Source organism: Vigna angularis, chromosome 11, assembly GCF_016808095.1.
Source record: "Vigna angularis cultivar LongXiaoDou No.4 chromosome 11, ASM1680809v1, whole genome shotgun sequence".
Lineage (NCBI taxonomy): Eukaryota > Viridiplantae > Streptophyta > Magnoliopsida > Fabales > Fabaceae > Vigna > Vigna angularis.
The window spans coordinates 8,563,144-8,576,210 of record NC_068980.1 but is presented as its reverse complement, the minus strand read 5'-3'; the positions used below and the strand labels follow the sequence as shown (position 1 = coordinate 8,576,210).

The window sequence follows — 13,067 nt, the reverse complement described above, 5'->3', positions numbered from 1 at the left end:
AATGTAATGGTAAATAAAACCTTTAACTTCACAAATCACAAAAACAAATTGGATAAGTGAAGAAGTTAGATTAGGGTTAGGCGAATGTTTATGATTTTTTTCAATTAGGACTAGCATAGACAGAGAAAATGGAGTGGGAGAGATGAGAGAGAAAGGGTTGAGAGGAATAAGGGAGGTGAGCAAGGGTTTGTGGTCTTTTTTTTTTTATGAGAATGAAAATTATTAAAATACACTTAATTATGACTTAGAATCCATGATATATTATGGTATTTTTGTCTACTAAATCCTTGTACACATTACTAAAATGTACCAAGTAAAAAAACAGGCAGGCGTGCTCAAGTTAGCAAATCCCATATATATATATATTTGAATTAATAACTATATATATCTTTTATTTTTCCAATTTTACTTTTTTAATTACTACTTTTACAATTTAAATAATTTATAAATATTTAAAAAATGGTACAGATGCCTGTATTTACTCTAATTAATTATAAAATAAATTTTAAATATAACTGTTCTAAAAATAATATATTGATAGTGTAATGTATTTTAATTAAATTCAATAAGTATTTAATAGAATAGGTATTTCATTTATACTTTCTGTTTTTCTAATAATTTTAAATATAATTGTTCTAAAAATAATATATTGATAGTGTAATTTATTTTAATTAAATTCAATAAGTATTTAATAGAATAGGTATTTCATTTATACTTTCTGTTTGTCTAATAATTTGAAACGTATACGGCTTTAACTCCCCCAATAACTTTCCACTCAACTTGGACATTCTTATTTTTGTAATTGAACAAATGTATTTTTTCTATTAATCAAATTAAGCATTTACCAAGTTGACATACATAAAAACAAAATATTCATCAAAATATTAAATAATCTTGTGTTGTTGGAAATGTATGAGTTAAAGCTATGTTTTCTAATAAAAATCTATTATCATTCACAGTATGTTAAGTTGAGAAGAAAAATATAAACAGAAAAATATAATAAATTTATTGACAATATATATTTAAACAAGTGGTCGTGTCACTTAAAAGACATAATCACATAGAAATTACATTAAATATTTAATCACTAATTAATGAATATGTCCATGTGTGAACATTTATATAACATGGTTGTAGCTACTTCTATATAAGTATGAGATGCATTGCATTGCATGAGTGTTAAGTGTGAATATGTAAACATTATTTTGAAAATCGCTTTTATAAAAAAGTTAGTTAGATACTTTTTAGTGGAATCTCTCTTTTTAATTATATTTTTCATATAAAAAAAATTCAAATTTCGTACCAGGAGATCAAGTTGGATACCGTGTTTATTACTTTAAAATTATTTAGATTTTTTAATTATGAGTTGAGATTAAGATATTAAACGATAATTTAAAAATTTGACCACGAATAAACACAAACTAAAGGGTAAATGAGTGTGCATTTTTTTAAAAGGAAAAATAAAATTGAAGTCCCTTTAACTAACCCACTTATTACAAACTACAAATCCATGACTTCTTAGGGCGGTCGGGTCGTTGGATCTTTGTCGGAAAAATAAACAATTTCATCCATCTGTTCTTCCTCAAATTTCACTCTGTTATTTATTTTTAGAAAATGCTTGACCATCACTAGTGTCCACTACTTATTTTATTTTATTTATTTATTTATTTAATTTTGTGATTGTAGCCATTGCTAAGTTTCTTTCTACTTTCCAGGAATTTTTGTCTCGCCGCCAGCTCTACCAACCAATGCCAATGTTCGGCTAAATTCAGGATTCAATGAAACTAAATCTAAATCTTCATCAAAAGTAAACCCAAGGTCTTCTATTGTACTATGTATATTGTTAATGTTCGGTGTAACTGCATCATTAACTAGGCTTTGACGTATTTGTTCTTAGTTCTTCCTTTTATCTTCAGTTCTCTTGTTCTTGCCACCCACAATGTCTTCTCTTGCTTTGTTTTTTCTTGTCCTTAATTTGGTTCTTCAAGTTTTGATTTCTGTGTCCGCAAATGAATTTGTCTACAATAGGAACTTCAACTCCTCTAACGTGAAACTCTATGGGAATGCCACCATCCAGAACTCAATTCTCACGCTCACAAACAAAACTTTCTTCTCCATAGGACGTGCCTTTTACCCTCAGAAAATAAAAACGAAGCCATCCAACTCTTCCACTGTTCTTCCCTTTGCAACTTCCTTCATCTTCTCTGTTGCCCCTTGTGAGAACTTCCCTGTTGCTCATGGTTTTGCTTTTATTTTCGCGCCGTTGATGGCCGTAAATGGAGCTCTATCGGGGAACTACTTGGGCTTGTTTAACCGCTCTACTTCAGGGAACTCCTCCAACCATGTTTTTGCGGTTGAGTTTGATGATTTTAGGAACGAGGAGTTCAATGAGGAGAATGATAATCATGTGGGCGTGGACTTGAATTCGATGATTTCGGAGTATTCTGAGCCTGCTGGGTTCTGGGGTGGGAGAGAGGGCGAGGAATGGGAGGATTTGAAACTAGCTGATGGTAGAAATTATCAGGTTTGGATTGAGTTTGAGGATTCGGTGATTAATGTTACTATGGCACCGGCAGGGAAAAAGAAGCCTCGCAGGCCTTTGATCAGTAAACCGATTAACCTTTCTTGGGTCTTGTTGGATGAAATGTATATGGGGTTTTCTGGAGCAACAGGGAAAATGGTGGACTATTGTAGAATCTTAGCTTGGAGTTTTAGCAATTCCAACTTTTCAATTGGTGATGCTTTGAACACCAAGCATTTACCAGTGTATGTGCATCCAAAAAATTCGCTGTTTAGATCAAATGGTTTCATTATAGGTGTAACTTTCGGGGCGTTTTTTATGGGAGGTTTCTGTGCTTTGGTGTTTTTTTATAGTTTGTTCAAAACCAGAAGGGAAGAGAAACAGGAAAATTTTGAAGACTGGGAATTGGAGTATTGGCCACACAGGATTAGCTATCAGGAGATCTGTGATGCAACAAGTGGATTCTCCGAAGAGAACGTGATTGGGATTGGAACGAGTGGGAAAGTATACAAGGGAGTTTTGAAGGGAGTGGTAGTTGCAGTGAAGAGCATCAATCACGAGACACAGTATGGAATGAGAGAGTTTCTGGCAGAGATTTCAAGTCTTGGCAGAATGAAGCACAGGAATTTAGTGGGTTTCAGAGGTTGGAGCAAAAGAAAAGGAGGAAAACTTATACTGGTTTATGATTACATGGAGAATGAGAGCTTGGACAAAAGGATCTTTGAGTGTGAAGAGGCAATGCTGCTGAGCTGGGAAGAAAGAATTAGAGTTTTGCAAAATGTAGCTGATGGGATTTTATACCTACACGAGGGTTGGGAAGTTGAGGTCTTGCATAGGGACATCAAAGCTTGTAATGTACTACTTGACAAGGACATGAATGCTAGATTGGGGGATTTTGGGCTTGCAAGGCTGCATCGCCAGGAACATGTGGCTGACACAACAAGAGTGATAGGGACTCTGGGGTACATGGCACCGGAACTAGTTCGAATTGGGCGACCCACAGCTGCGTGTGATGTGTTCAGCTTTGGAGTATTGGTTCTAGAAGTGGTGTGTGGGAGAAGACCCGTCATAGCAGATCAGCCACCATTGTTTGATTGGGTATTTTCCCTTATGGAGAAAGGGGAGTTGAGTTGTGCTATTGATGAGCGTTTGAAGGGTCAAATTGGTTATAATGCTGAAGAAGCTGAGAGGATGCTTCATTTGGGTTTGTTATGTGTAGGTAATGACCCTGTTGCTAGGCCAACAATGAGGCAAGTGGTGAAAACATTGGAGGGAATAAAATGCACTGAATGCAATGACGAGTGCATCCATTTGGGTCTGCTTGGAAAAATAAACTCAGCAGCATCATGGTCTAAAAGTTCTACAAGTTCTTCCTATGTAAATTATCCTACCTTTGATGAGATTTTGCAGACCAAGTTTTATTCTACTGCATCTTTAAGCGTCTCTTATCCCAGTCCACAGCCACAGTCAGAGTTTGTCTCAGAAGGAAGGTGAGAGCTGCAATTGATTCAATCACTATGTTGATATTGAAATGGCAAAGAGCTAATGCAAACATTTGTAAAGTTCGAGCACTTGTTGCTCCAAAAGTCAAGTTATGCTAAAATAGTGATCTCAAGTCTCAACGACTGATGTTGCTAAGATTTGCTTAAAGTTGGGGTGTTTTTTTTTCCTCTGCTGTGCCATAATTTTATTTTATTTTTCAAATTTCTTTCTTTGGTGTTCTAGTTCTTTGAATAGTACTCATGTTCAACGTTCTTTCTTTGACAAATCTTGGATGAAACAAAAAATTTAATCTATACGTGGTGTCTTCATTTTCTGTATTTATTACATCTGAAACAGAGTTCCTTGCAAATATTAGTTATTTCATTTCATTCCAACACATTTCTACATGATTACAGCATACGACGACTTTTGGCAACTTTTATGTCAGAGTTCTTGCTGTTATTATTTTTTCAACGACAGAAACACGTGACTTGCAAAATTTTGAAGATACTCGTGTGTAGCAAATAATTACGTTCTATTTCCCAAGAAATGATAAATGAAGCTGATATGGAATCTATTTCCCTGTTCCTCTTTATTTCCATTGCCTCTTTGAAAAGAGTGAAATAAAGAGAAGAAAATTGGAGTTGGAAAATGACAACGATATTGCCACTATTAACTCTACCTCGTGATATTGTCACTATTAACTCTGCTTTTTCTTTTCTTCTCTTCTCTGTTCTAAGTCTTACAAAGCACACCCAAATATACCATGTAGGACCAAGCACATCCAAGTATCTCATATATGCAGGACAAATATTTAAGACCAGGCACACCCGAGTATCTCGTGTATGCAGGACAAATATCCAAGACCAAGCACATCGAGGTATCTCATGCGTGTAAGACAAATATCTAAGAAAGACTGGTTTGGGATTGGTGATTATTGGCTGTATTGCTGAGATGATGATGATATCTAACACAAATTTAATTTAAAATTGGTTGAAAATAACTTATAAAATATTATAGCAATACTTCAACAAATATTCACTTTCTTATAAACACTTGTAAGATATTTTTCAACCATACACGTCTTGATCACCTTAGTGGTCCTTTTCCTAAGAAATAAATGCAAATTTCCATGATATGTTGAATTGACAATAAATAACAATAACCTGCGTGGGCCGTAACCAAGCTAGCTTTCCTCTTGCTTTTGAAGGGCTAAGCAGAGCTGAAGATTCACATATATATGTAGCAGCCAAGTTCAATTGGGCAAAGTTTTCCTTCCATTTTCAGTCCCTTGCCAATGTCTCCATTGAAGCTCCTTGTTTTTCTTCTTCACACTGCAACCACTTTGTGTTCAGTTTCCACTACCGAATTTGTCTATAACACAAACTTCAACTCCACAAACATCATTCTATATGGAAATGCTTCTGTACAAACATCCATTCTGACTCTCACAAATTCGAGTTTCTTTTCCATAGGCCGTGCTTTTTACCCTCACAAAATACCTACCAAAAAAGCCAACTCCCCCACTTTACTCCCCTTTGCAACCTCCTTCATTTTCTCAATTGCTCCCATTAAAAACTTTATCACTGGCCATGGCTTTGTCTTCCTGTTCACATCATCAAGAGGCGTAAATGGTACCACTGCAGCAGAGTATATCGGTCTTTTCAATCTTACCAACGAAGGCAACCCTCAGAATCATGTTTTTGGAGTTGAGTTTGATATAGTACAAAATGAAGAAGAGTTCAATGATATTAGTGATAATCATGTCGGTGTTGACATAAACTCGCTTCGCTCTTTGACTTCGCACGAAGCTGGTTATTGGGGAGGAAAAGGTGACAAAAAGTTTAAGGTGTTGGAGCTAAAAAATGGAGAGAACTATCAGGTATGGATTGAATTTATGCACTCTCAACTTAACGTTACTATAACTCGGGCAGGAAGAAAGAAGCCCAGAGTGCCTCTTATCAGTAGTAATGTAAGCCTTTCAGGGGTTCTAATGGATGAAACGTATGTTGGATTCACTGCAGCAACAGGGAAGATAGTAGACAGTACTAGGATTCTTGCTTGGAGTTTTAGTAATTCAAATTTTTCAATAGGTGATGCTTTGGTGACAGAAAATTTGCCTTCATTTGTACATCATAAAAGGTGGTTTTCTGAAGGGCGAGTTTTGGCTGCAGGTGTGAGCATTATTTTGTGTGTGTTAATCATTGGCTCTGGTTTTGTAGTTTTTTTCATTCTGCGCAGCCGCAAGACACTAGAAGAAGTTGAGGACTGGGAACTGGAGTATTGGCCTCATAGGATTGGTTTCCATGATATTTATGCAGCAACAGGAGGGTTTTCTGAAGAGAATGTGGTTGCTGTTGGAGGGAACGGGAAGGTGTATAAAGGGGTTTTGCATGGAGCAGAAGTTGCAGTGAAGAGAATCCCTCAAGAAAGGGAAGAAGGGATGAGAGAGTTTTTGGCCGAGGTTTCAATTCTAGGCAGAATGAAGCACAAAAATTTAGTAGGATTGAGAGGTTGGTGCAAAAAAGAAAGGGGAAATTTGATTCTAGTTTATGACTTCATGAGCATGGGAAGTTTAGACAAAAGGATATTTGAGTGTGAAGAGAGAATGGTGATGGCATGGGAAGAGAGGATTAAAGTTTTGAAAAATGTAGCCACAGGGATTCTGTACCTGCATGAAGGTTGGGAAGTTAAGGTCTTGCATGGGGACATCAAAGCGTGCAATGTTCTTATTGACAAAGACATGAATGCAAGGCTGGGAGATTTTGGATTGGCTCGTATGCATGATCATCATGGACAAGTTGCCAGCACAACAAGAGTAATTGGGACAATAGGATACATTGCTCCTGAAGTGATTCGAACAGGAGCAGTGTCAACTATGTCTGATGTGTTTGGTTTTGGAATATTGGTGATGGAAGTAATTTGCGGGCGAAGATCAATTGAAGAACATAAACCAGGTCTTACTGATTGGATAATGTCTCTAATGATGCAAGGCCAATTGCAAAGTGCTGTTGATGAAAGGTTGAAGGCTAAATGGGGATACAGCACACAGGAAGCTGAAAGATTGCTTCATTTGGGTTTGTTGTGTTCAAATTCAGACCCTAGCATTCGACCAACGATGAGGCAGGTGGTGAAAATGTTGGACGGGGAAATGGACAACACTGAGGAAGAAAACATGGAGATGAGTTTGCTTGGAAAAGTAAAATCAGCTGTAATGTGGTCTAAATGTGATTTTCCATGCAGTGGTTACCCAACATTTGATGAAATTAAGATGTTCAGTCTCAATTCTTGGACCTCTGGAAGTGGCACAAGCACTTTTCCAGGATCAGAATCAGAAATCACCATAGTAAACAGATAATGTTTTGCCTATTTAATTGTTACAGATTTAAGGTTAAAAAAAAACCTGTAGTAACCAACAGAGAATATTCTAGGTTGCTTGTTTGTTTGGATCTAGCATGTGCTCATTCAAATATAAGGTTATTTACTTTAGGATGTGATTTCTTTGTTTTCATGAGATTTTGTCATATGAAACTCTGCTAAGAATTAATGGTTTTGTATTAATGAATTATGAATTAGATGAATGATATTTAATTGCCTCCTTTGATTATCGATGAAATTAAATTCTTGAAACAACCAAGCAATTTGAAAGAAAATAAAATCGATTGTGCATTGTTTGAATCATGGGAGAAACTTCCGTTTTTTTTTTTCTAAAAATTTACTTTGTCCTTGAATATAGATTTCATTTCAGTAAATTATTTGTGGGTTCGAGTTAATTATTTTTGAAATATCCTAAGCAAATTACCAACATTTAACGAGATACTAAATATTAATGAGATAAGCTTTCAAGGAAAAAATATTAACGAGACAAACCTTTATTTTCTTTATTGTTAGGATTCCAGGGTAGTCGCAAATAAATTATTATTCTTTCTCTATACATTAATAATTTAAGTAGCAAAACATTAAGGAAAATAGATATTAAATATAATGTGGGAACAACACTGCAAATCATTAACAAATTTAATGTCAATAACTAAATTAATTAATGTTTCAAAAAATGGATTAGTTCAAAGATTTATTTATATATATATATATATATATATATATATATATATATATATATATATATATATATATATATATATTACATGATTTTAAATTTATAGTACATCATTTTAAATTTCACGCCCCCATCTTGTCTGTTTTTGTCTATGGTGTCTGTTTCAATCAAATGAGTTCCACTACAGAACTTGGAAGGTGAGATCCAATGTGCAGTTTTTGATGTAAGGTTCTAAATTCAAACCCTTTTCACACGTTTCGATTTGTTTGAACCTGAACCAGTATTGTGATAATAGGCATATAAATGTGATATTGTATACACGAAGTTTCAATTACTTATTTGTATTGTTTATGCTCAAATGGGACGAAGAACTCGTCTTAGTGATGTTCTAATGTGTCGAACGTTTTGATCGATCGATGTATGGAGTGACATGCAGAAAACACTCTGACATTTAAGTCAGAATTTTTTTTCTGCAGATCTTTTGTAATTAAATAGTGAGTCAAAATGAGTTTATCTCGAAATGAAACCCTTAGTTTAAAAGAACTTCACCAATTAATTTACCTTTTAATGGTCATTAATGTAAACCTTAACTGTTTAGCAGTAACCATTTTCACATTAATTACGTCTTAACTCCGCTCAATGAGTAACTATTTTCACATTAATTACGTCTTAACTCCGCTCAATGATTGTCCGGATTAAGCGGTCAAGAAGTGATATCGTGACATGTCAATCGCACGGTTCTTCCAATTATTTTATCAGTTACCCGATTGGTTAGTTACAAGGCCATAGTAACGTGTATATATTGATTTATATGATTAAATATGTTTTTAATATGATATATAAATAACAAAGTTTTTTTCTCATAGTGGAGTATTTTCTAAGTATTGAAGTCAAACTGGGTAAATAATTGTACTCCTACTGAAAGCACATACATATAAGAATTATTCAATGTAAAATGACCAAAATTAATCTTATTTCTTCTCCTACTAAGTGTAATTTTTCTTAAAGAGAGATAAATATCAATGAAAACTTTATACAAATTTGTTGTTCAAACATTCCACAAATGTCACCATTAAGGGTAGTCAAAATAATTCTATTGAACTAAACTATTAAAAATTTGAGCAAATGAAAAAAAATGCTTATTTCAAATTAAATGTAACTACAAAATAATTTCAATAAACTATGCTATACTATTGTTTTGTTTTTTTAATATGTTTTAAACATTTCAAACTAAAACGTACTTTAAACTAATTTTATTATTTTATATTTTAAATAAAAATAGATTTTTTTTTCTACATTTGTTTGCTCATACAATAATTAAATAAGTTTAGTAACAAATACTAAACGAGTTTGTGGATAAGACAAGTCTGACAATATATATTATATAAGTCTGTTTCTCCATACATAAATTATATGACTCTATTCATATACAATAGACAAATTTACCCATTCACTAGTTAAACAAGACTAGCAATACAATTAGAGTATGCAAATGCATAGATTGTAAGACTATGTTCGTACATTAGTTAAACGATTCTAACAAGAAATACTAGACGAGTATGTTTGTACTCTGATTGAACAAGTCTAATAGTATACATTACACAAGTTTGTCTATATACAAATTAGACGAGTTTCTTAATATATATTAGATGACTTTGTCCACTCATTAATTAGATCAGTCTTGCGATACACATTACACGAGTCTGAAATACACATTATGTGAGTTCGTATACTGATTAAACAAGTCTAATAATACATATTATATGAGTTTATCGATGTATTGATTAGACAAGTCTAGCAGTACACATCAGACTAGTCTTTCCATATATTGATTAGAAGAATATAGAAAAAAAATTACACAAGATTGTCCATACAATAATTAGATAAGTATAACATAAAATATTAGACAAGTCCTTTCATACATTGATTAGACGAGTATAACAAAACTTATAAGAAAAGCCTGAGAACAAGCCGATTAGATGAGCAAAGCAAAAAAATTAGAGGAGATTGTCGATGTATTAATTAAACAAGTCTAGCAATACACATTAAATGAGTTATTCTTATTTTTATTACACGATTCTAGAATATACATTAGACAAGTATTTCAACACATAAATTAGAGGAGTCTATTAATAAATATTAGACAAGTATGTTCATTTACTACTCATATAAATCTTGCAATACATATTAGACAAGTTTATTCATACATTGATTAGATGAGTATAGTAAAAACCACTACACAGGTCTAACAATACACATTAAACAAGTTTGACTATGTATTGATTAAATGAGTATAACAAAAAATATTAAATGAGTCATTTCATACATTGATTAGATGAGTTAGATGAGTATAAGAATACACATTAAATAGATACTTTCATGCATTGATCAAATGAGTTTTATAACACACATTAGACAAGTTTATCCATACACTAATTATACTAGTTTAACAATATATGTTAGATGAGTCTATTCATACACATACTAGATGAATCTTTTAATACACATTAGATTATTCTATCCATTCTATGGTTAAGCGAGTCTTACAATATACATTACACAAGTTTTTTCATATACTAATTAGATGAGCCTCACAATATACATTAGACGAATGTATCCATATATTGATTAAACGAGTCTAATGATACATATTGAATGACTTTGTCAATGCATTGATTAAACGAGTCTAATAATTTACATTACATCAATTTATTCATACACTAATTTATAATTTTAACGAGTCAACTTTACATATTTTTGTATATCCTTTATACTTTTAAATAATCTATTCTATTTTTGCACATATGTTTTATTCTTTATACTTTTACAAACTCTACTATTTATATTTTTATAAATATATTAACTTTTTAAATCTATATACATTATTTTTAAGATTGATTATATTTAAAAATTAATTATAAACTTAAAAATCTTTATTATTTTTTTTTCTCGATTTCTAATTTCTTTTTTAATAACACACAAACCAACATTAAGTCGTTTAGATATTTAAAACTGAACCAACTCATTTGCTTACTTTTTTTTTTTTAATTTGGTAACCTTGACCTGAAAACACTTTTAATGTACACTAGATAATTTTATGCAAGAGAAAAATGAAACAGATTTGTGTATTTTCTTTAATATACTAAGTGTGTTTAAATACACCTTAAGTGCATACTAGTGTCGAGTTTGCGTTAGAGAAAACTCAAACAACTAATAAATTTGTGTATTTTCTTTAATATATTAGGTATGCTTAATATAATACAACACATTTTATTGTTATTTAATCTTAGCTGAATTTGCAATTCTCATTTAAATTTTAATTTATGGTAATCATTTTTTCTTCTTCTTCATTTGTGGTCCTCAAATTTTACTACTTCAGGATGGAGATAGCTTGGAGTGGAAAAAAAAATCCACTTGACCTAATAAAAAACATTAGATTTAACCAAATTTAACCAAACTATATTATTTAATTAAACAATTTAGTACTTTTAAAAATCATATATGTAATTAATAAAATAATACAATAAATTATATAATAGTTATATTATCATAATTTTATAACTTTAACCGAATTAAATTAAACATAACAATTTGTCAATCTAAATAAAGTTTGATCTAATAAACACCTTGAAAAAAATTATCAAATTTTGTATCACGACCAATGTTTTTCCAATTTTGACTCTTATGTTTTCGTTTTTTTTATCTTTTCTTTTAATTTATCAATTACCTTACTCATCATATTCATTTAAATAAAAATTACACATTTACAGAGGGGAATAAAATTGCAAAAAAGTGGATCTAGAATTAAAGAGTTCAAAGTTACAATTTAACCTGAAATCTTATAAGAGTTTTTTTAAAATTCCCACCTCAAACTAAATAGTTTGTTAATATATTTTTCTTAAACAACAATAGTAGTTCTTTTTTCTTAAATATCAAATAATTGTTAAAATTAAAAAAATATCAATATTAATAGTTTTTGTAAGTGATCTTGATTAATTGATATTATTTTTTATTAAATTTTTTTCATTTTAAACTTATAACTTTTTCTATTTACATTAAAAAAGATTATTTAAGTTATAAAATGTTAGATTGAATAAATTAAACTAAAATAATATTGGGTTGATTTGATCCAAAATTGTGTCAAATCTTGTTGAGTCAGAGTTAAGTTAAGTTGACTCGAGTCTAAGTCGAGTCAGTCTGAACCTAGCTTGAGTGAAATAGGCCTAGGTTCTAGTCGAGTCGAGTTGACCATACCTAAATTGAGCAAAGTTGGGTCTAACCTAGGTCGGGCAGATTTGGGTCAAACTCAAGTTGAGTAGAATTGGCCCAACCCCATGTTAGGTTAACCAAGTTCGCTTAGCTTAAATTGAGATAAATCAAATCAAATCCACATTTAGTCAAGTCGAGTCATGTCCATGTTTATTTGAGTCTGGACAACCCATCTTTAGTTAACTTGAACTGGGCCCACGTGTATCATAGTCTGATCAAGTCCAAGTTCCACCTAGTTTGACTAAGACCATGTTAATCAGTGTCCGACTTAGTCTACCAAGCTTAGGTCGAGTCGGTATAATTAAGTTGAATTGATTCGAACAAGGTCCAAGTTGAGTTTCACAAAGCAAGCCCACATTCAGTTGAGTTACGACAAGTACACGTTCATATAAGTCGTGATTGATCCATATTCAACTAAGTTGGACTAGGCCTAAATTAACCCCATATCAATCAAGACCATATCAGGCCTAAAATGATCAAGATTAGGTCAACATGAGTTTGCCCAGACTTAGGTTGAACTGATTTAGCTTAGGTCCGATCAAATCGAGTATGCCTGAGCAAGCCAAGCCGACTTGGACCCAGGTTAAACTGAGTTAGCCTAAACTTTAGTGAGCCAAGTTAAGACAAGTTAACATTCACCTGAGTTGGGGGCCAACCCATCTTCAGTTAAATTGGATTAGGCTAAAGTCAATCCTAGTCCAATCAAGATTAGGTTGGACCTAGCTTAATCAAAACTAG

At 32.3% G+C, this 13,067-nt stretch overlaps 2 protein-coding genes across 3 annotated transcripts; both read left to right on the top strand.

Annotated features, from left to right (window-relative positions):
- Positions 1 to 1,505: 1,505 nt before the first annotated feature.
- LOC108333585 (probable L-type lectin-domain containing receptor kinase VII.2) lies at positions 1,506 to 5,517 on the top strand. Of its 2 annotated transcripts, none has more exons than XM_017569055.2 (3): positions 1,506 to 4,011; positions 4,744 to 4,883; positions 5,214 to 5,517. In XM_017569055.2, the coding sequence occupies exons 1-3, from the start codon at positions 1,940 to 1,942 to the stop codon at positions 5,381 to 5,383; spliced, it is 2,382 nt and encodes a 793-aa protein (XP_017424544.2). In that variant the 5' UTR covers positions 1,506 to 1,939; the 3' UTR covers positions 5,384 to 5,517. The 2 variants fall into 2 exon arrangements, 1 of the variants encoding a protein (XP_017424544.2); XR_008246148.1 differs by having other exon boundaries at positions 1,507 to 4,011; positions 4,776 to 4,883; positions 5,214 to 5,327.
- LOC128194629 (L-type lectin-domain containing receptor kinase VII.1-like) lies at positions 5,416 to 7,361 on the top strand. Its single transcript, XM_052870170.1, has 2 exons — positions 5,416 to 5,429; positions 5,627 to 7,361. The coding sequence occupies exons 1-2, from the start codon at positions 5,416 to 5,418 to the stop codon at positions 7,359 to 7,361; spliced, it is 1,749 nt and encodes a 582-aa protein (XP_052726130.1).
- The last annotated feature ends 5,706 nt before the right edge of the window (positions 7,362 to 13,067 follow it).

Excerpts from the sequence above, each read along its gene's own strand:
- LOC108333585 (XM_017569055.2), top strand. The coding sequence starts at position 1,940 with ATGTCTTCTCTTGCTTTGTTTTTTCTTGTCCTTAATTTGGTTCTTCAA. Across the intron at positions 4,012-4,743 it reads GAGTTTGTCTCAGAAGGAAG|TCTTACAAAGCACACCCAAA; the intron begins GTGAGAGCTGCA and ends CTCTGTTCTAAG. Across the intron at positions 4,884-5,213 it reads CCAAGACCAAGCACATCGAG|GGCTAAGCAGAGCTGAAGAT; the intron begins GTATCTCATGCG and ends TTGCTTTTGAAG.